Source organism: Pimephales promelas, chromosome 7 (assembly GCF_988280905.1).
Source record: "Pimephales promelas chromosome 7, fPimPro1.hap1.1, whole genome shotgun sequence".
NCBI classification, from domain to species: domain Eukaryota; kingdom Metazoa; phylum Chordata; class Actinopteri; order Cypriniformes; family Leuciscidae; genus Pimephales; species Pimephales promelas.
Genome location: NC_142775.1, coordinates 33,944,550 through 33,966,635, shown reverse-complemented (window position 1 = coordinate 33,966,635; position 22,086 = coordinate 33,944,550). Strand labels below are relative to the sequence as shown.

Genomic DNA, 22,086 nt, shown 5'->3' with positions numbered 1-22,086 from the left:
GTTGCTTTCTACTTTCATTTTTATTCATGGCTTAATATTTATCACATGTTTTTGTCTGCATTTTTAGATCCACCTGGCAAACCAGAGGTTTATGATGTAACCAAGACCTCAGTGTCTATTAAATGGTCTATACCATTCAATGATGGTGGCAGCAAGATTGTTGGATATGTTGTTGAACGCAGGGCATCCAGTGATGATGAAGATGCTCGTTGGTTAAAGTGCAACTATACTACAATCACAGAAAACTTCTTCACTATTACATCACTCCATGAGGGAGAGGAGTATGAATTCCGTGTTATTGCCAAAAATGGTGCTGGAGTCCATAGTATGCCATCTGAATCGACAGGATTTATCACATGCAAAGATGAATATAGTGAGATGGTTTCCTTAATTGATGATGCATTCTTACAATATGTGTAGAAACAAACATATAGTGTTTTGAATATGTATTAATATATGCTATTCATTTATTACAGCACCACCAAAGGCTGAGCTTGACAGTAAACTTGTGGGTGAGACAATCACTATTAGAGCAGGATCAGACCTTGTTCTTGATGCTGCTGTTGGTGGAAAACCAGAGCCTAAGGTTTTTTGGGCCAAGGGTGATAAGGAGCTGGATCTTGGAGAAAAATATTCGCTGACGTACACAAGTACAAGAGCGATGGCGATCATTAAGTCGTGTGATAGAAATGATACTGGAAGATACATCCTTACTGTGAAGAATGCAAGTGGAATCAAAACAGCTGCTGTCAATGTTAAAGTACTTGGTAAGAACATAATAAATCACATGTTTCAGTCACAAAAAAAACCCCAAACATTTATTGGCTGTATATTTAATGAGAAAATCTTTTATTTTTAAGATACACCTGGTCCACCTGATGGAACAATAACAATCAGCAGGGTCACAGAAGAGAAATGTTCAGTTTCCTGGAAGATACCTTCAAATGATGGTGGAGATCTTGTCACTCATTATATTGTTGAAAGACGTGAGACCAGCAGACTCAACTGGGTCATCATGGAAAATGAATGCAAGACTCTGTCTTGTGTCAGCACAAAACTGATCAAGGACAATGAGTACATTTTCCGTGTCAGAGGTGTAAATAAATACGGGCCCGGTGTGCCCCTTGAGTCTGAACCAGTTATTGCAAGAAATGCATACAGTAAGATTAATTACAATTATTATGTATTAGTGTTTCCATTTTTAATTGAGGTTTACCTACAGCACCAAGGATAAAATATTAACATTAGTATGTCATTTACATTATAGCTGTTCCAAAACCTCCTGGAGCACCAGAGATCACTGCTGTTGCAAAAGAACATGTCATTATTGAGTGGCTTAAGCCAGAGAGTGATGGTGGAAGTGAAATCAAAAACTACCTTGTGGATAAACGTGAGACGAGCAGTGTCAGATGGACAAGAGTGAACAAAACCTACACCATTTATGATACACGCCTCAAAATCACTGGTCTCATTGAGGGAAGCGATTATCAATTCCGTGTTGCAGCCGTCAATGCCGCTGGCACCAGCATTCCAAGTGATGCATCTCAGTATGCTCACTGTAAAGACCCAACATGTGAGTAACATTGACCTACATCTACCCCTTCTAAAAAAAAAAAAAAGAATATAGTAACACGCCTAACCTGTCCTGTCATTTTACAGATACCCCAGCTCCACCATCAGTTCCCCGTATTACAGACACCACAAAGCACAGTATTAGTATGACATGGACACGGCCGATGTATGATGGCGGATCTGATGTCACAGGCTATATTGTTGAAATTCTGGAGGAGGGAACAGAGCAATGGTATAGAGCCACCCAGAAGACCTTGATCAGTACCGAGTACACAGTAACTGGTCTGGCAAGTAACAAAAAGTACAGCTTCAGAGTGGCTGCTGTCAATAAAATGGGTACTGGAGAATTCAGTGAAGGCAGTATTGATGCTGCACCCTCAGAAAGAATTGGTAAGTTTTTAAAAAAAAAAATTATGGTCAACAGTGATGTGCAAGGACCTCGCGTTCCTTCACACCACTAATGGTCAAACTAATTTCTGCTCCTAAAGGGCTATTTTATTTCATTTTTTTGTGGAATTACTGCATAAAATCTGTTATCTTCTCAGAAATTCCTGATATTGAACTACCTGATGAACTGAAGAAAACAATTTGCATCAGAGCTGGCAACACTTTACGTCTTCATGCTACTACAAATGGAAGGCCCGCACCAGTTGTTACCTGGAGAAAGCCTGGAATTGACCTACAATCCCGAGGATTAATAGATACTACAGAAAACACAACAACTTTAATAGTGGAGAATGTACATCGTTATGATGCTGGAAAATACACAATAGAGGCAGAGAATCCATCTGGCAAGAAAATAGTTACCATTCTAGTCAAAATTTATGGTAAGTAAATGTATGCAGTAAATAATGAATACTCTGCATTCACTTATATTAAATAGGCTAACTTGTTTGTAACCAATGCTTAAAACGCTTTAAAAATTGTCTTGTAGATACTCCTGGACCATGTGCTGCAGTAAAGGTCAAAGATTACACAAAAGAGTCTGTTGTAATCACATGGGATGTGCCTACTGTTGATGGAGGTGCTCACATCAACAACTACATAATTGAGAAGCGTGAAGCCTCAATGAAATCTTACCAAACGGTGACAACAGAATGCAAGAAGACATTATACAGAATCACTGGGCTGGAAGAAGGAACACATTACTTCTTTAGAGTATTGCCAGAGAACATATATGGTATTGGAGAACCTTGTGAAATTACAGATGCTGTACTGGTTTGTGAAGTTCCATCTGTTCCTCAAGATCTGTGTGTCATTGATACCACAAAGTCTACTGTCATACTTGGATGGGAAAAACCGCTTCACGATGGTGGCAGCAGACTTTCTGGCTATGTCATCGAAGCGTGCAAAACTGGAAGTGACCGCTGGATGAATGTTGCTAATGTGAAATCATCTGTGCTGCAGCACACAATTGTCTCGCTGAATGAAAATGAGCAATATCTCTTCAGAATCAGAGCTAAAAATAGCAGAGGTGTCAGTGAGCCCAGAGATCTCATGACACCTGTAACAATACAAGAACAGAGAGGTAGGATATCATTAAAAACTGCTGAAATGAGGAAAACAGTAAAAATTTCATATAATTTGTCTGTTTGAAAGGTTAATTATTGTTATTTCTGTTTTCATTACAGCCATGCCCAAAATTGATTTGACTGGCATCCCACAAAAGATTGTTAATGTGCCAGCTGGTAAGCCAATTGTGCTCAACATTCCCATTAAAGGTCGACCCATACCAGTCTGTTCATGGTTCTTTGGTGGAGTCAAGATGAAGGACAAGCTTGACCGCATCAAGATTGAGACAACTGCTAAATTTACCAAATTGACAGTCCGTGAATCCACACTTGATGATACTGGTGACTATTCTCTTGAAGTGAAAAATGTCACTGGAACAGCATCTGAGGTCATCAAAGTTATCATTCTTGGTGAGAATTTTAAATTTGACATTTCCTTGCAGGTTTTACAGGTATATAGCTATATTAAGTTTTCTTTAAATTGACCAAATATATTTCTTTCCTAGATAAACCTGGAGTACCTGTTGGGCCTATGAAAATTGATGAGGTTGATGCAACATCTGTCACCTGCAGCTGGGAACCACCGGAGAAAGATGGAGGTGCAAATGTCAGTGGCTATGTTGTTGAGCAGCGTGATGCACATCGACCTGGATGGATGCCTGTGTCTGAATCTGTCACAAGACCCATGTTCAAAGTTACAAGACTTGTGGAGGGAACTGAATATGTATTCCGTGTGGCTGCAACAAATCGTTTTGGTATCGGCGGGTTCTTGCAATCTGAAGTTGTTGAGTGCAAGAGTGTCAAAAGTACGTTTTTTTTTTTTACCTATTTCAGGTGCTTTCTATTTATATTTATGTCATTTAAAAATGAAAGTATTAAGTTAGTCTCATATCCTTTTTGTAGCTGTACCTGGAGCTCCGAGCACACCTGAAATACTTGATGTGTCTCATGATGGCATGACCCTTACTTGGACACCACCTGAGGATAATGGTGGTTCTACTATTGCTGGCTACATTATTGAGCGCAAAGAGGCTGCGTCCGACAGATGGCTTCCCATCAATAAGAATCCAGTTACCATGACAAGATACAGAGCCACAGGACTTATTGAGGGCCTTGAATATGAGTACAGAGTGACCGCTATCAACTCTAGAGGAACCGGAAAACCAAGTGCAAACTCTAAACCAACTATTGCAATGGATCCTATCGGTATGTACAACGGAACAAAACAAGCTTGTAAAAATTTAAGTAAATCAGTTGTCAGTAGACCAAACATGACCAATGTGTTCAACTTTCCTCTTAAACAGAGCCTCCTGGTATTCCACTGAACCCAAGAGTCACAGATACCACAAGAACATCAGTTTCGCTTGCCTGGTCTTCTCCAGAGGAAGAGGGTGGTGCTGCTATAACTGGCTATCTGATTGAGATGCAGAAGGTTGACCAGGTTGAATGGACAAAATGCAACACAACACCAATAAAGATTTGTGAATACACCCTGACACATATGCCCCAGGGAGCTGAATACAAGTTCCGTGTGTTGGCATGTAATGCTGGTGGAGCTGGAGAACCAGCTGAGATTCCAGGAGTGGTCAAAGTTACAGAAATGCTTGGTAAGAGGAATTACCTAACAATGGGAGTAAAAATGTGTTATTATAAACATATGTACACATACAAACCGTATTATTCTGTCATACATGTATATGGCAGTGCATTTTTGTAATGGAAGAACTTTATTATCTTTTCAGAATATCCTGATTATGAGTTGGAGAAAATCTACCAGGAAGCCTATGTTGTCAGACAAGGAGGTGTCATTAGATTATCTGTGCCCATCAAGGGCAAGCCCTTCCCAACATGCAAGTGGACAAAGGAAGGTCATGACATTTCTCACAGAGCTATGATTGCAACCAGTGAAGAACGTACTGAACTTGTGATCAAGGAGGCCCACAGAGATGATACAGGCACCTATGACCTTGTGTTGGAAAACAAATGTGGAAAGAAGGCTGCCTATATTAAGGTCAAAGTAATTGGACGGCCAGATCCACCAGAGGGTCCTCTTGAATTTGATGATATTCAGGCACGTTCGGTCAGAGTGAGCTGGAGACCGCCCTCAGATGATGGTGGCTCTGATATCTTTGGTTACATTGTGGAGAGGCGAGAGGTGCCAAAAGCAGCTTGGTACACTGTGGACTCACGTGTGGTTGATACATCACTTGTGGTCAAGGGACTGAAGGAAAATGTTGAATATCACTTCAAGATTACAGCAGAGAACCAGTTTGGTATAAGCAAATCTCTCAAATCTGATGAATCTGTAACACCAAAGACACCTCTTTGTAAGCATTTTTATATATTTATTTATGTGTTGTTGTTTTTTTTCTTAACCACTTTTAAATGATTGAAAATCACACTAATTATTGTACATTGTTTTATTCTTTTTGCATAAAGCTCCACCAGAACCTCCTAGTTTCCCTCCAGAAATCATGGATGTTACAAAGAACGCAATTGGCCTGTCCTGGTCAAGACCCAAGGATGATGGTGGATCTCGTGTCACTGGATACTATGTTGAGAGAAGAGAGATTTCCACTGAGAAGTGGGTGCGTCACAACAAGACGCATATCACGACAACAATGTATACTCTCACTGGTCTCATCCCTGATGCAGAGTACCAGTTCCGTGTGGTTGCTCAAAATGATATTGGTCAAAGTGAGCCTGGACCTGTATCTGAGTCAGTTGTTTGCAAAGATCCATTTGGTATGTAACTCTCTCTTCTCACTTCCAAAGTTAATACATTTCCTAAATAAAAACAAAATTATTTTTACATCCTTAATCCTTTGTGTTCAACAGATAAACCAGGCCAACCCGGTGAGATTGACATCATCTCTATAGCCAAGGACTGCATAACCATTCACTGGTTGCGTCCTGAATCCGATGGTGGAAAAGAAATCCTTGGGTACTGGATTGAATTCAGGCAAGCAGGGGAAAGTGCCTGGAAGAAATGCAACAAAGAGCGTTCCAAGGATAGACAGTTTACCATGGGTGGACTCATGGAAGCAACAGAGTATGAATTCAGAGTGTTTGCCGAAAATGAAACTGGACTGAGTAGACCAAGAAGAACAGCAATGGGCATTAAAACAAAACTGAGTGGTAAGTTCATAAAATTACTTCTCTGAAAAATACATTAACAAAGTATGCAACGTGACTAACATGTTCAATTGATCCTCTAGTTGGAGAGGCTCCATGCCTGAAAGAGGAAATTAAAGATACTACCACTAAACTAGGAGAATCTGGATCATTGACATGCCAAATCATTGGAAGACCTCTTCCTGAAATTAAGTGGTATAGATATGGAAAGGAGTTGATCCAAAGTCGAAAATACAAGATGAGCTCTGATGGCCGAAACCACTCTATAACAGTGTCAACAGATGAACAAGAAGATGAGGGAATGTACACATGCAGAGCCGTCAATGAGGCAGGTGAAATTGAGACTAGTGGCAAGCTTCTATTGCAGGCTGCACCGCAATTCCATCCTGGATTCCCATTGAAGGAGAAATACTATGCTGGTTGTGGAACAAGCCTACGTCTCCATGTCGTCTACATTGGTCGCCCTATTCCACAAATAATGTGGTTCTATGGCAAGAAGCCTCTCAATCCATCTGAGAATGTAATAATTGAAAACACAGAAAGTTACACTCACTTAGTAATCAGAAATGTCCAGCGTAAGACCAATGCTGGAAGATATAAGGTACAAATGAGCAACAAATTTGGCACAGTGGAAACTACCCTCCGTGTTGAAATCCAAGGTAAATTAAGGTCCATTTTTAAACAGATAAACACTGAAATACCAATAGACTTGTTTGTGTGAAATTTGCAAATGTAAAAAAATACTCTCTCTGACTTTTCAGATAAACCTCTCATGCCTGAAGGTCCAATTGTTGTTGATGCTCTCTTGAAGAGCGCTGTGATCATTAGCTGGAAACCACCTAAGGATGACGGTGGATCAATGATCACAAATTACATTGTAGAGAAACGTGAAGCAAAAGAGGGCGAGCAATGGCATCTTGTGTCTTCAGCTATCCCAGGAACCACATGTCGTGTTCCAAACCTCATTGAGAGTGCGGGATATTACTTCCGGGTTTCTGCACAGAATCAGTATGGAATAAGTGAATCTCTTGAAATACCAGCTGTTGTGATTATCAAGAGTCCATTCGGTAAGTTTCATGAATTGGTGGTCTTTAAATAGTAGTCTCTCTCTCTCTCTCTCTCTCTCTCTCTCTCTCTCTCTCTCTCTCTCTCTCTCTCTCTCTCTTAAATAAAAAAAAAACAGTAATATTGTGAAATATTATTACAATTTAAAACAGCAGTTTTCTATGTGAATATATAGTGAAGTATAATTTATTCCTGTGATCAAAGCTGAATTTACAGCATTATTACTCCAGTCTTCAGTGTCACATGATCCTTACAGAAATTATTATAATATGATGCTCAAGAAACATTTATGATTATAATCCATGTTGAAAACAGTTTTTTACATTTTTTTTTTATTTACTTACATTTTTACATTTTTTATTTACATTTTTATTTTTATTTCTATATATATATATAAATTAGCATGAAACACAAAAGGATAGATTGTCAAATCCATTCAATTTAATCCTCTTTATTTTTTCAAACAGAGAAACCTGGAGTCCCACAACAGCCATTTGTTTCTTCTGTTACAAGGGATTCATGTGTTGTTTCTTGGAAACCACCAACCAGTGATGGTGGTGCCAAAATTAAGAACTATTACCTTGAAAAAAGAGAGAAGAAACAGAACAAATGGATTACAGTTACTTCAGAAGAAATCCACGAGACATATTACACTGTCAATGGTCTTCTTGAAGGTTTCGAATATGAATTCCGTGTCAAATGTGAAAATATTGGTGGAGAGAGTAACTGGAGTGAGATTTCAGAACCAGTCATTCCAAAATCAGATACAGCTCTCCGTGCCCCATTCTTCAAGGAAGAATTGAGGGACATGTGTGTCAAATACAGGGCAAATGCCACATTTGTCACAAAGGTTGTTGGACATCCCAAGCCAGTGGTTAAATGGTACAAGAACGGCAAAGAAATTTCCCCCGATGGAGAGAAAATAAAGGTTCAAGAATTCAAGGGGGGTTACTTCCAACTTGTTATCAGCAATGCTGATGAGAATGATGCAGCTGTTTACCAAATTAGAGCTACTAACCAGCTTGGATCAATCTCCACAAGCATGAACCTAGATGTTGAGGGTAAGTAGTTCAGGTGGTTTGTTTTTTAACATGTTATTTAACCTGAGTAATTTTTAAAAGAATTATCTTTATACGTTCATTCTGCACTACTACTATTCCATATTAAATTGTCTTTTTTGTTTTTGTTTTTTCTAGTTCCTGCCAAAATTTACTTACCATTACATCTCCAAGGCATGGGAGCTGTTCATGCCATTCGTGGTGAAGTGGTTACCATCAAGATTCCAATTAGTGGAAAACCTGATCCAATAGTCACATGGCAAAAGGGACAAGAGATTATTAATAATACAGCATATCATCAAGTCATTCTCACAAGATCATTCACCTCCCTGGTGTTCCTAAAAGGAGTGCAAAGGAAAGATTCCGGCTACTACATAATTTGTGCCAAAAATCGATTTGGCACGGATAAGCAGACAGTTGAACTTGATGTTGCTGATGTCCCTGATCCACCAAAGGATATTAAAGTCAGTGATATTAGCAGAGATACACTCACCCTTGTTTGGAGTCCAGGAAATGATGGAGGAAGTGAAATTATCAATTACATTATAGAAAAGTGCCCTACCACTGGAGACAGATGGATTCGTGTTGCTCAGACTCCTGAGTCCCAATACACCGTGATGAGTCTCTTTGGCAAAACAAAATACCAGTTCCGCGTGATTGCAGAAAACCGATTTGGCTTGAGTGATCCATCTGCACCAACGGACCCTGTGACTACAAAAGAAGACAAGTTAGCAATCCGAAACTATGATGAAGAAGTAGATGAAACAAGAACGGTTACAAATGAGGAGGCACCACATTCAAAAGTCAAGCTTGTGCCATCTCTCTACACAATCTCAGAGGAACTTGCACGCAATGGACAGTTTGGCATTGTCCATCGCTGTATTGAAATTAGCTCTAAGAAGACATTCTTAGCTAAATTTATCAAAGTTAAAGATGCAGATAGAGAGCTGGTTGCAAGAGAAATTGAGACACTCAATATTGCAAGACATAAAAACATTCTGTATCTTCATGAATCCTTTGATAGCCTGGAAGAATATGTCCTGATCTATGAATTCATGTCTGGTATGGACATCTTTGAGCGCCTTGGTACAAACTTTGACCTCACAGAGCAAGAAATAGTTTGTTACATGAGACAAGTCTGTGGAGCCCTGAAGTTCCTCCACAGTCGCAACTATTGTCATTTTGATATCAGACCTGATAACATTGTTTATTCCACAAGGAAGAGCAATACAATCAAGATAATTGAAATGGGTCAAGCTAGATTGCTTACACCTGGAGAAAACATCAGGATTCAGTTCACTGCCCCTGAGTACTATGCACCTGAAATCCACAACAGTGATTCTGTCACCACTGTCACTGACATGTGGTCTGTGGGTGTTCTTGCATATGTCCTCCTTAGCGGACTTAATCCTTTTGCTGCTGAATCACATCAGAAAATGGTTGAGCACATTTCAAATGCAGAGTATTTGTTTGATAGTGAAGCCTTTAAAGAGACCAGCATTGAGGGTATGGACTTTGTCGACAGACTGCTGACTAAAGACAGAAAGCTACGAATGACTGCCTCAGAAGCTTTGGAGCACCCTTGGCTCAAGATGAAATTGGAACATATTAGTTCAAAGGTTATCAAGACTTTGAGACACAGAAGATACTACCAATCCCTGGTGAAAAAAGAATGGAGCACTGTTGTTTCAGCAGCACGTGTTGCCTATGGTGGTGGCTACAGAAACCAGAGAAATGTTTCCATTGGTAGAGTGAAAGTTGGACATCCTGAACAAGGCTTGAGAGCGGGTCCTGTCATGCATGGATCTGCTGAAGAGGGAGGACATGTCAGGTTTGTTTGCTGCATTGAAAACTACGACAGAAACACTGAAGTGACCTGGTACTTTGGGTCTCGCAAACTGATTGCAAGCCACAAATATGAAATCAGTTATGCTAATGGAGTTGCTAGCATCTATGTTAAAGACATTGAAGAATGCGATGATGGATTATATAGATGCAGGGTTGTCAGTGAAGACAGGGAGGACAATGCTTATGCTGAGTTGTTTGTTGAGACTGTTCGGTCCCACCGTGAATACTATCTGGGACGCTCACTCAAGAAACCAAAGCGTAGAATTGACAAAACCAAAATTTTGCAGAGGCCACCAGAGTTTACTTTGCCATTATACAACCGTGCAGCATACATTGGTGAAGATGTACGCTTTGGTGTAACCATAACAGTCCATCCAGAGCCAAGTGTTACATGGTTAAAGGCTGGGCACAGAATCAAACCAGATCCTAAAAAATACACATTCACAAGTGACAAGGGTCTTTATCAACTCATGATACACAATGTTGACCTCAGTGATGACGCTGAATACACTGTTGTAGCAAACAACAAGTTTGGTGAGGATAGTTGCAAGGCACGTCTCACTGTGACACCACACTTAATTGCTGAGGACACTATGAGACCAATGTTCAAACGTCTCTTAGCCAATATTGAGTGTGTTGAGGGGCAAAGTGTTCGCTTTGACTTGAGAGTATCAGGAACCCCAGCACCAACTCTGAAATGGGAGAAAAATGGCAAACCTCTTGAGTTCAGACCACAAGTTGAAGTCGTTCAAGAGGACGTAGACTATCATGTTCTACATATCAGAGAAACCCTCATTGAGGATTCAGGCACATACAGAGTCACTGCAACAAATACAGCTGGATCAGCAAGTTGTCAAGCTACTCTCAAAGTTGAACGCCTGACATACACAAGGAGGGAGTTCAAGAATGAGGAAGAGAGGCAGAAATATGTCAGAAACCAAATAGAAAAGACACTGAAAATGGCAAAACAGTTCTCAACGGCGGAGGTTGTTACACTCAATCCTGTAGCACAGGAGGCTTTGAAGGAAGCTGCTGAATTATATAAACCTGCAGTGAGCACCAAGAATGTGCAGGGTGAGTTTGACATCTCTGATAAAGAGGATCAAGAAATAAAGAAAATAAAAGAAGAAGATAAGAAGATACGTATGCCTTATGAAATCCCTGAAGCCCGTGCACATGATCCAACTGTTCTTGGTGAAGATAACTTGATCAAACACTTTGTGCCGTTATCTGACATGAAATGGTACAGGAAACTGCGTGACCAATATGAGATTCCTGAGAGAATGGAAAGAATTGTTCAGAAGAGACAGAGGCGTATTCGTCTTTCCAGATGGGAGCAATTTTATGTCATGCCACTGCCTAGAATAACTGATCAGTACAGACCAAAGTGGCGCATTCCAAAACTTACGCAAGACGATTTAGAGACTGTTCGACCAGCAAGGCGGTCACCATCCCTGGAATCTGAGGCATCATTCAGACTGAGAAGACGCTCACTAGGAGATCTTTCTGATGAGGAGCTCCTCGAGGGTGAGGACTATCTGACAATGAAGAGAACTGAAAAAGAGAGGCAAGAGCTTGAAGAAGAACTAGAACTTGGCTTCTCTGCCTCCCCACCCAGTGGAAGCCCTGTACGCTTTGAGCTGTCTGCACTGCGTCGTGCCTCACCAAAACCTGTTCACAAAGCTGAAATGAGACGTGTAGAAGAGACCAAACATGTAACAAAAACTGAGCAAGTTCAAGGCTCTCCTCCTCCCATTTCATATTTCTTGAGAAGGAGGAGATCCTTGTCTCCAACATACATTGAACTGATGCGTCCTGTCTCTGAGCTTATCAGACAACCCCGTGCACGCATCTCAACTGAGACTGAAGTTGAACTCATTGAAAGAAGATCGCCCACCCCTGAGAGAACACGCCCTCGATCACCAAGTCCTGTATCCACTGAGAGAAGATCTTCCAGATCCTCCTCTAGATTTGAAAGGTCTGCAAGATTTGACATCATGTCTAGATATGAAGCAAGAAAAGCAGCTCTCAAATCTGAGCGCAAGTACCAGGTTGTGACTCAGCAACCCTTCAGTCTTGACCATGCTCCACGTATCACAGTAAGAATGCGTTCTCACCGTGTACCATGTGGTCAAAACACTAAATTCACTTTGAATGTTCAATCAAAGCCAGATGCGGATATCCAGTGGTTTCATAATGGACAACAAATACAAGAGAGCAGCAAATACCAGTTCACAAATATGAGTGGAGTTCTGTCTCTCCAAATTAATGATTGTCAGGCAGAGGACAGTGGCACATACCGTGTTGTCTGCACAAATTCAAAGGGTGAGGCATCAGACTATGGAACTCTTGATGTTTCAGGTGGAGAGTTTACTACGTACTCCTCAAGACGGAGAGATGAAGAGGCTCCGACACCATTTGTACCTGATATAACAAAAACTGATTATTATCATTCAACAACAATCAGAGCTTCCTCTGCCTCAAGAACACATTTGGAGATCAAAGAAACCAAAACAAAACTAACTGAGAGACGTGAAGTTTCTGCCTTTGAAAAATATGAATCTCAGAAGCTTGCATCAACTCCAATTAGATATGCATCCACTGAATACTTATCATCAGCTTCATATTCATCTTCTGAAATACATACAACATCTGAAAAACATGTGTCATCTGAATCAAAGATAAAAGAATCAGAAAAAACATCTGCTGAAGTATCAGTAAAGAAAGTTAAAGCTACTCTTTCAGCCAAAATACTCACAAAACCACAGTCTCTGGCTGTATCTGAGGGTGACTCTGCACGATTTGTCTGTGATATTGATGGAGAGCCAGCACCAAGTGTCACATGGATGCATGAGGGAAGAACAATTGTCTCTTCACACCGTATTCATGTGTCTACAACACAGTATAAGTCTACTTTTGAAATTTCATCGGTTGAGTTTTCTGATGAAGGCAGCTATACTGTAGTAGTAGAAAATTTGGAAGGAAAGCAAGAGGCAAGGTTTACATTGACTATTCACAAACCAGTACTTAAAGAGGAAGTTACACCTACACAAGTGACATCTCCAGTGCCATCAGTTAAATCTCCAGAGCCAACAGTCGCATCTCCAGTGCCATTAGTAAAGTCTCCAGAGCCCTCTGTGAAATCCCCAGTGCCATCAGCAATGTCTCCAGAGCCCTCTGTGAAATCCCCAGTGCCATCAGCGAAGTCTCCAGAGCCCTCTGTGAAATCCCCAGTACCATCAGTAAAGTCTCCAGAGCCCTCTGTGAAATCCCCAGTGCCATCAGTAAAGTCTCCAGAGCCCTCGGTGAAATCCCCAGTGCCATCAGTAAAGTCTCCAGAACCTTTAGTGAAATCCCCTGTACCCTCAGTTAAATCTCCAGAGCCTTCATTAAAATCTCCTGTGCCCTCAGTAAAGTCTCCGGAACCCCAAATTAAATCACCACAACCCACTGGTGTGAAATCTCCTGAACCTCGAATTAAATCTCCGGAGGGTATCAAATCCCCATTCAGAGTGAAGTCACCAGAGCCGGTTGGCTCTCTTCAGAGGGTAAAGTCTCCACCTCCTATTAAGTCTCCTGAACCAACCACCCCTCAAAGAGTAAAGTCTCCAACAGCTCTGAAGTCCCCTGAGCCAATAGCTTCACCTGCCAGGGTAAAATCTCCACCTCCTATCAAGTCTCCTGAGCCAGTTGCCTCCCCTCTGAGAGTTAAATCCCCTACAGGCCTTAAGTCTCCAGAACCTCAGAGAGCTAAATCCCCACCAACAGTCAAATCTCCTGAGCCAATCATGTCACCTAAAAGAGTTAAATCCCCACTTACAGTGAAATCCCCAGCCCCGCCAAAGGAAGCACCACCAAAGATCATTCAGCAACTCAAAGCTGAAGCTTATGAAGATAAAATTAAGATGATCTTTGTTGCGGAGAGCTCAGTGAGAGAAGTTGTGTGGTACAAGGACAGCAGGAAACTCAGTCAAAGTAGTCACTACCAGATTCATTCATCTGCAGATGGAACTTGCTGTCTCTATATATCTGATGTTTCTGAGAGTGACCAAGGGGAATACTCCTGTGAAATCATAAGTGAAGGAGGAGCAGTGTCTCGAACATCATTCTCACTTCTTGGTCAAGTGTTTCAATCAATCTACACAAAAGTCACTGCATTTGTGTCTACACATAAGGTTGTTCAAGGTAAATTTAATTTCCCATAACCTATATTAAATTCTCATCCTAGTTTTGATGCCCATTCTTCTTAATGCCAATGATTTATTGTCTTTTTTCCAGAATTGGTCTCGTCCCAAATACATGGGGGAAGTGAAATGATTCTTAAGAGGGAAAGTGCTGCTGTTAGCGCCATGCATGAAAGTTTTACTTCAAAATCCACCCACATGGAAAGCACAATCCAAGAAGCATCATTCAGCAGCTCTTCAATGGCTGAGATGAAATTTGAAACTATGTCAATGTCTAGCTTATCCTCTATGACATCAGAGTCAGTATATGCAATGAGCTCAAGCAGTATAATGTCAAGTCATTCACATGTTGAAGAATCCTCAGTTAGAGCAGCCCTCCACAGTGCTCAAGGTAAGGACCAGTTTAATAACAAAAACGCATAAGAATTTGTAAAATAATGTTGTAATATGGAAGAATATCATTTTAATCCTTTTATATTTTATAGGCTTAGCTCCAAGAATTGAAGCTCTTCCTGAAGATATTAGCATTGAAACTGGAAAGGTTCTAACGGTGGCCTGTGCTTTCTCTGGAGAGCCAGCACCTTGTATTGAGTGGTCACGCGGTGGAAAGAAACTGCCTGGCGAGGAAGAAAGTAGCAGGTTCCATATTGACACCACAGAAGACCTGACTACACTCATCATCACTGGTGTGAAAGAGAGTGATGCTGGGGCTTACACACTCAAACTTTCCAATGAGCATGGATCTGACATGGCAACTGTTACCATCAGTATTCGATCAAAGTAAAGCCATAATTTATACCCCCAACCCTTTCTTCATTAAGCGACTTTGTATTTTTTTAAATGAAATGAAAAAAAAAATCTTGATAAGTTACCTGGATATCTGTTCCTGTAAATATAAACTATTTTTATACCAAACCTGACATTAATTTATGCCAATCTAGACTAAAGTCTAAAGTATTATAAAATGTGCCATATTGGATAATTATGACTTAGGATTTTTGATCCAATTTTCTGTGACATGTACATAATGTATATAGCCGAATTTAACGGTTATGGAAAATGTATGAATTGTTATTTATAACAATATTTACTGAAACAAATGGAACTAAATGTTTATCAGGAGAAAGTTTCACATGGAACGAATACCCTGATAAACCTGAAACTAAACTCTGTGCCTCAACAATAAGTTGAAGTCTTAAGATTGCCTCAACAGGTAGAGAGGCTCCCTGTTGATGTTACACTAAATCTGAGAGACTAAGTTATGCCTGCACGTTTACTCGTGCAGTGATATTATAAAAATACTCTTATGCATTGTTACTTGAATGTAAGGCCTTGAGTGCTGTTTACATTTTACCCTCATGTAAGCAGGGCGACTAGGCCTTGTGTTCTGACTGACTATGTCATACCACCATTTTAATGACATGCTCAAGGTGCGAGCGGCCTGCACTTTATGAGCAAAAGTGTTTAATGTGCTCTGTTTCTGGCAAGGGACTGCTCGAATAAACTTTCAAAATAACATCTCCTGGCCAATAACAGAAGTATATCTTGTACTTCCTTGCAGAAACAGAGCCTCCTCTTGGAGGTTTGCTTTGAATCATTGTGTGTTTGTGTGTTAGCTTTAGAATTCACCTTGTCACTTGTTGGGCAAACATTAAGAAAGTGTGCCGCAGTAACACCACCTGCTGTGCAATGAGAAAGAAACAGTTTAGTATCTTAATGCCCTTGACTTTGGTTTGATTTTATGTAGAATTGTAGAATTATCTATATGCAACCTCCTTGAGTATTAATGATTCAATAAAGCATGTTCTCAGCACTAAATTATGTCCTTGTCTTTATTAAGTGGTTTCAATGTATCTTGTTTCATTATGGCACAATGATTTCTTCATTCGCTTATTAATCGTTTGGACCATTTGTCTTTATTTTATAGGAAAGTGGAGCATAGACAGGAAAGTAGTGTTGAAAAAGATGGAATTTATCTATTAGTTGATTTAAAGTCGGCATGAAATCAAATTTGACAAATCTTCTTTTTATATGTAATATTGCAGTGTTTATTATAAATGATTTATCGGTGCACTTCGTTATTTTTTTTTTAAATTCCTGTACCCTTAAAATGTCTAATCAAATACATTACCCTTCCCTCTCCCATCGAAACGACCTCTCTTCTCTTTTGGTCACGTGGAATGGCGAAAGGGTGCGGCCAGATCCGATGAGGGTGCGGCTATCGGTGCACCGCCTCTCAGAGAATCGGATTTCAAAATGTTTGCAACGTCCAACCTCCAACGATCCAATCAATTCCCGAAGGATGAAATCAAGCCCTGCCCTTCATTTTTTTCTAATTTCAGAAGCCGTTTCACTTGGATATACGTCACGACAAGGAAAAAATGACAATCTCAACTTACGTTTCACGCCGACTTTAACATTGCACAACAAATGTATTTTACAAGACAGAGTGCTGCTGTTACCGGCATGCATGGAAGTGTGCTGCTAACAGAATAGGATTAAGGCACAACACAGACTCAAACAAGTGAATGTGCACAGTCCACTTTGCCACAAAAGCTATGTATTTATTTATGGCTATAGGGATGCATAGATACCGATATGGGGCCCGATACTGCGCTCATGTTCTTGTCAAAATGCTCCGATACCAACAACCAATACCACGCGAATCACGATACCACATTGTTTGTGTCCAGACAAAGAAACACTGACAGCAGAGAGTAGAATGGAGGTAAAAGAGAAGGCTGTCTATGAAGTAAATGCATCTAATGTGTGAATATATTAAACAAAATATCGCAAAGCCTATATAGCTGTGGTGCACGAGCTGATTTGCAGAAAAAGAGCAGTAGATTGAGCATGCGATGCGTGAGACAGACATCAGTCGAATGTAGTTTGTAGTTCAGTCAGATTTGTAAATGGCAAAGAAAACGAGGCATATTACTAATGTTAACTGATGGGAGAGAGAGAGCGTGCAGTTCTGTTGCATGCTCTTGTTTGCTGATCGTTTACTCGCCACACATGCATTATTTATAAATCTTCTATGCAAGTAAAACATGAACTGTGTAAAGAACCAAGCTCAGGTTTGGGGTATACCGAATACGTATGCAATACTTAATTTATGATCAAAAACTATTGGATATGGATTTGAACCAGATAACCATATATAAAAATCACCCAAAAGGGGATATAGCCCACGTGTCTGCTTCAGATAGACAATTAAACGTAACGAAATATAATTAATTAAGAATTTACATCATATGCAGAGGGGCTATTAATTTTCAGAATACCTTAATAGAATTAACCGCACCTCAACTAATCAGTTCGCCCACCGAACTGCTTTGTTAGATACTCTTTATCAATTCTCAAGGTTTCTTCCTGGAGAACCCACAGCCGCTGTTAATTGCTGCTACCCAAAATGAACAAACAAATTTACAAACAAGTCAAATTTAACTTCAAAAGCCCAGAGTGCCGCTTCTGACCCCTGCATAGAGACACCAAGTGGATGAATATTGAACTCACAAGTGCCAGAGTGGTAGTAATACAACGCATTCTCACCCCAAGGCGTCACCTTTGACCATGCTTCAATATTTGACGTTTTAGGCGCCCTTTAGCGTCACTTACATGACGCGATCCTACGGCGTCATCTAACTGACTCTAAAGGAAAGCGTCAGTTAGAGGACGCGGTTAGGTTTAGGTGTGGGGTGGGGGTAGGGTACACGCGATCCTAGGGCGTCATCTAACTGACGCTAAAGGGCGCCTAAAGCGTCAGATATTGAAGCATGTCCAAATGCTTCCCAAGGCGTCAGTTAAGTGACGCCTTGGGGGTGAGAATGGGCTGAATAATAAGATGGCTGACCACATGCTGTTTTGTTGAGCTGGAAACCTATCCAAAAAATTTGTCTTCTCAGCATACCAGCGGTTGTAAAAATTTTGTATTTTTTTGTTAACCTATTTAGTATTAGCTTGCAGAATGCCTAGAAGTACGTTTTATATTCTTTTTGGATAAATTTAGCCACTCTGAGCTAGTTAAAGAAGCATTTCACCCATTTCAACATTAATCTTTATTGAAAGTGGATCTTATAGCCTAGTCGAAATGTAAAATATTTTTTTATTTGGTGCCCTCTTGACCGAGAAAAAATAACTGAAGGGCACATTTGTATGCAAGACAACAACTCCCACAATGCACCACATTGCACACCCACTAATCCAGAAAGGCGCAAAAACATCAGAGAAATCACTCGTTCATCTACAAGGCTAACGTTAGCTGCCACCAGAGTTTGAAATTAATTTCACACAAAATCTCTAGTTAGCGAGCAGGACGAGGGCGAGTGACGTGAGAGTCAATTTCCCATTAATTTCCTATGGGTCGGTCATTTTTGACAGAAGAGCAAAAGTGTGACTCATTTTTTACGACCACTGAAATTGCTCGAATCAATTTTTTTTTGTGTTCACATACCCAATGCCATAAAAAGTCACCAAGTTTGGTAACATTCCGATGAAGCTGTGATTTTTAAAATTTCAAACCAGAACATTTTTCAGTCAGAAATGACCGAAGAGCACCTGAGGGTTAAAAGAGCTTTTATTCCATTCCTCTGTCCTCCTTTCCTTTCCTCAGTTCCTTCCCTCAGTTCCTTCCCTCGCGTCCTACAGGGGGTGGAGCAGAGAGGCAAGGGAAGGAAACGAGGATGCACAAATAAGAAATGAGAAGTTGGTAACTAGAAGAAGAAGAAGAAGAAGAAGAAGATGCCAAAGTAGGATTCAGTCTAATTGAAGAGAATTGGCACTGGCTGGTTACTTCTGGGTTCTGGACGCGTAACGCGTAATGCAGTAACGCGTCTTTGTCCATGCGGGGGCGCTCGCGGTCGAGTGCAGAATGAATGGGAGTCAATGGGGTTTCACCCCCAGAAATCCACTTTTCTCAGGATGTAATTTTTTGTCAAGTAATTTGAAAGTTGCATTCAAAAGGGAGGGCTAAGAAAATACACTCAGCTGAAAATTGCATTTTTAAGTTCACTTATCTGTTCTAAAAATCCGTTCAAAACTGTGATGACAGGGGTTTCACGTCAGATACCTGTCCTAACTGTACATGTGCATCAGATACCTGTGTGTGTGTTTACAGGGGTTTCACGTCAGATACCTGTCCTAACTGTACATGTGCATCAGATACCTGTGTGTGTGTTTACAGGGGTTTCACGCCAGATACCTGTCCTAACTGTACATGTGCATCAGATACCTGTGTGTGTGTTTACAGGGGTTTCACGTCAGATACCTGTCCTAACTGTACATGTGCATCAGATACCTGTGTGTGTGTTTACAGGGGTTTCACGCCAGATACCTGTCCTAACTGTACATGTGCATCAGATACCTGTGTGTGTGTTTACAGGGGTTTCACGCCAGATACCTGTCCTAACTGTACATGTGCATCAGATACCTGTGTGTGTGTTTACAGGGGTTTCACGTCAGATAACTGTCCTAACTGTACATGTGCATCAGATACCTGTGTGTGTGTTTACAGGGGTTTCACGTCAGATACCTGTCCTAACTGTACATGTGCATCAGATACCTGTGTGTGTGTTTACAGGGGTTTCACGCCAGATACCTGTCCTAACTGTACATGTGCATCAGATACCTGTGTGTGTGTTTACAGGGGTTTCACGTCAGATACCTGTCCTAACTGTACATGTGCATCAGATACCTGTGTGTGTGTTTACAGGGGTTTCACGTCAGATACCTGTCCTAACTGTACATGTGCATCAGATACCTGTGTGTGTGTTTACAGGGGTTTCACGTCAGATACCTGTCCTAACTGTGCATGTGCATCAGACACCTGTGTGTGTGTTTACAGGGGTTTCACGTCAGATACCTGTCCTAACTGTACATGTGCATCAGATACCTGTGTGTGTGTTTACAGGGGTTTCACGTCAGATACCTGTCCTAACTGTACATGTGCATCAGATACCTGTGTGTGTGTTTACAGGGGTTTCACGCCAGATACCTGTCCTAACTGTACATGTGCATCAGATACCTGTGTGTGTGTTTACAGGGGTTTCACGCCAGATACCTGTCCTAACTGTACATGTGCATCAGATACCTGTGTGTGTGTTTACAGGGGTTTCACGTCAGATAACTGTCCTAACTGTACATGTGCATCAGATACCTGTGTGTGTGTTTACAGGGGTTTCACGTCAGATACCTGTCCTAACTGTACATGTGCATCAGATACCTGTGTGTGTGTTTACAGGGGTTTCACGCCAGATACCTGTCCTAACTGTACATGTGCATCAGATACCTGTGTGTGTGTTTACAGGGGTTTCACGTCAGATACCTGTCCTAACTGTACATGTGCATCAGATACCTGTGTGTGTGTTTACAGGGGTTTCACGTCAGATACCTGTCCTAACTGTACATGTGCATCAGATACCTGTGTGTGTGTTTACAGGGGTTTCACGTCAGATACCTGTCCTAACTGTGCATCAGATACCTGTGTGTGTGTTTACAGGGGTTTAACGTCAGATACCTGTCCTAACTGTGCATGTGCATCAGACACCTGTGTGTGTGTTTACAGGGGTTTCACGTCAGATACCTGTCCTAACTGTGCATCAGATACCTGTGTGTGTGTTTACAGGGGTTTAACGTCAGATACCTGTCCTAACTGTACATGTGCATCAGATACCTGTGTGTGTGTTTACAGGGGTTTCAGGTCAGATACCTGTCCTAACTGTACATGTGCATCAGATACCTGTGTGTGTGTTTACAGGGGTATCTCTGCTCTGTAAGGGTCTAGAGCCTCCATTTTTGCACACAGGTCTAAGTCGCATGGCCCTCTATCAGAATCCAGAGTTTCAAGAAATCAGAAAAACTGTGATATTGATTCTGATAGAGGGCCATGAGACTTAGACCTGAGTGCAAAAATGGAGGCTCTAGACCCTTACAGAGCTGAGATATTGAGATCCCACGTAGCATTTATGCCATTATAAATATCTCAATATCTCTGCTCTGTAAGGGTCTAGAGCCTCCATTTTTGCACTCAGGTCTAAGTCTCATGGCCCTCTATCAGAATCCAGAGTTTCAAGAAGATCAGGGAAACTCAACATTTCAACCAAAAAAAAAAAAAAAAAAAACGACAATGGTACCCCTTTTCTTTTGTTTTTTCGGGGCGAGAAAATAAGTTTCTCCAATCTTCTCAAAACTCTGGATTCTGATAGAGGGCCATGAGACTTAAGCCTGAGTGCAAAAATTGAGGCTCTAGACCCTTCCAGAGCCGAGATATTGAGATCCCACGTAGCATTTATGCCATTATAAATATCTCAATATCTCAGCTCTGGAAGGGTCCAGAGTCTCCAGTTTTGCACTCAGGTCTAAGTCTTTATATTTCCTGCTTTATATTTTGGGGTGAAGTGTGACCAGGATCTGGTTTTGTTAAGATTCACACACTGACTGTGGTGTGTTTGTGCGTGTGCACCTGCTGTCTGGTCTAGTACACAGTAGTGCAGTACCAGATCAGTGCTGTGTGTAATAAGCCCAGCAGTGTTTATGTGGATGAGTGCGTGTTGGCGCTGATTGTGTCCTCTTCACATCCGTTCCTCCACTCCTCCAGCACCTGACTGCCAACACTCACTTCAGTCCCTAATATGAAGACATGTTGTGATGGATCCGTGTCAATATCGGGATTCTGTTAACACCTGGTTTGGCCTATACATCCTTTAACATATCTCA

General features: G+C 41.0%; 1 protein-coding gene across 1 annotated transcript in view; it reads left to right on the top strand.

Moving 5' to 3' along the window:
• The window catches only part of ttn.2 (titin, tandem duplicate 2), a 161,554-nt gene extending 145,363 nt beyond the window's left edge, over positions 1 to 16,191 (top strand). Inside the window, 21 exon segments of the mRNA XM_089133368.1 lie at positions 68 to 373; positions 477 to 767; positions 861 to 1,160; positions 1,268 to 1,573; positions 1,660 to 1,962; positions 2,118 to 2,399; positions 2,507 to 3,100; positions 3,204 to 3,494; positions 3,590 to 3,889; positions 3,987 to 4,289; positions 4,388 to 4,690; positions 4,826 to 5,410; positions 5,523 to 5,828; positions 5,922 to 6,221; positions 6,302 to 6,877; positions 6,980 to 7,285; positions 7,751 to 8,344; positions 8,480 to 13,254; positions 13,396 to 14,374; positions 14,468 to 14,764; positions 14,859 to 16,191. Of these exon segments, the coding sequence (XP_088989494.1) occupies positions 68 to 373; positions 477 to 767; positions 861 to 1,160; positions 1,268 to 1,573; positions 1,660 to 1,962; positions 2,118 to 2,399; positions 2,507 to 3,100; positions 3,204 to 3,494; positions 3,590 to 3,889; positions 3,987 to 4,289; positions 4,388 to 4,690; positions 4,826 to 5,410; positions 5,523 to 5,828; positions 5,922 to 6,221; positions 6,302 to 6,877; positions 6,980 to 7,285; positions 7,751 to 8,344; positions 8,480 to 13,254; positions 13,396 to 14,374; positions 14,468 to 14,764; positions 14,859 to 15,157 (12,596 nt within the window). The 3' untranslated portion in view covers positions 15,158 to 16,191.
• The last annotated feature ends 5,895 nt before the right edge of the window (positions 16,192 to 22,086 follow it).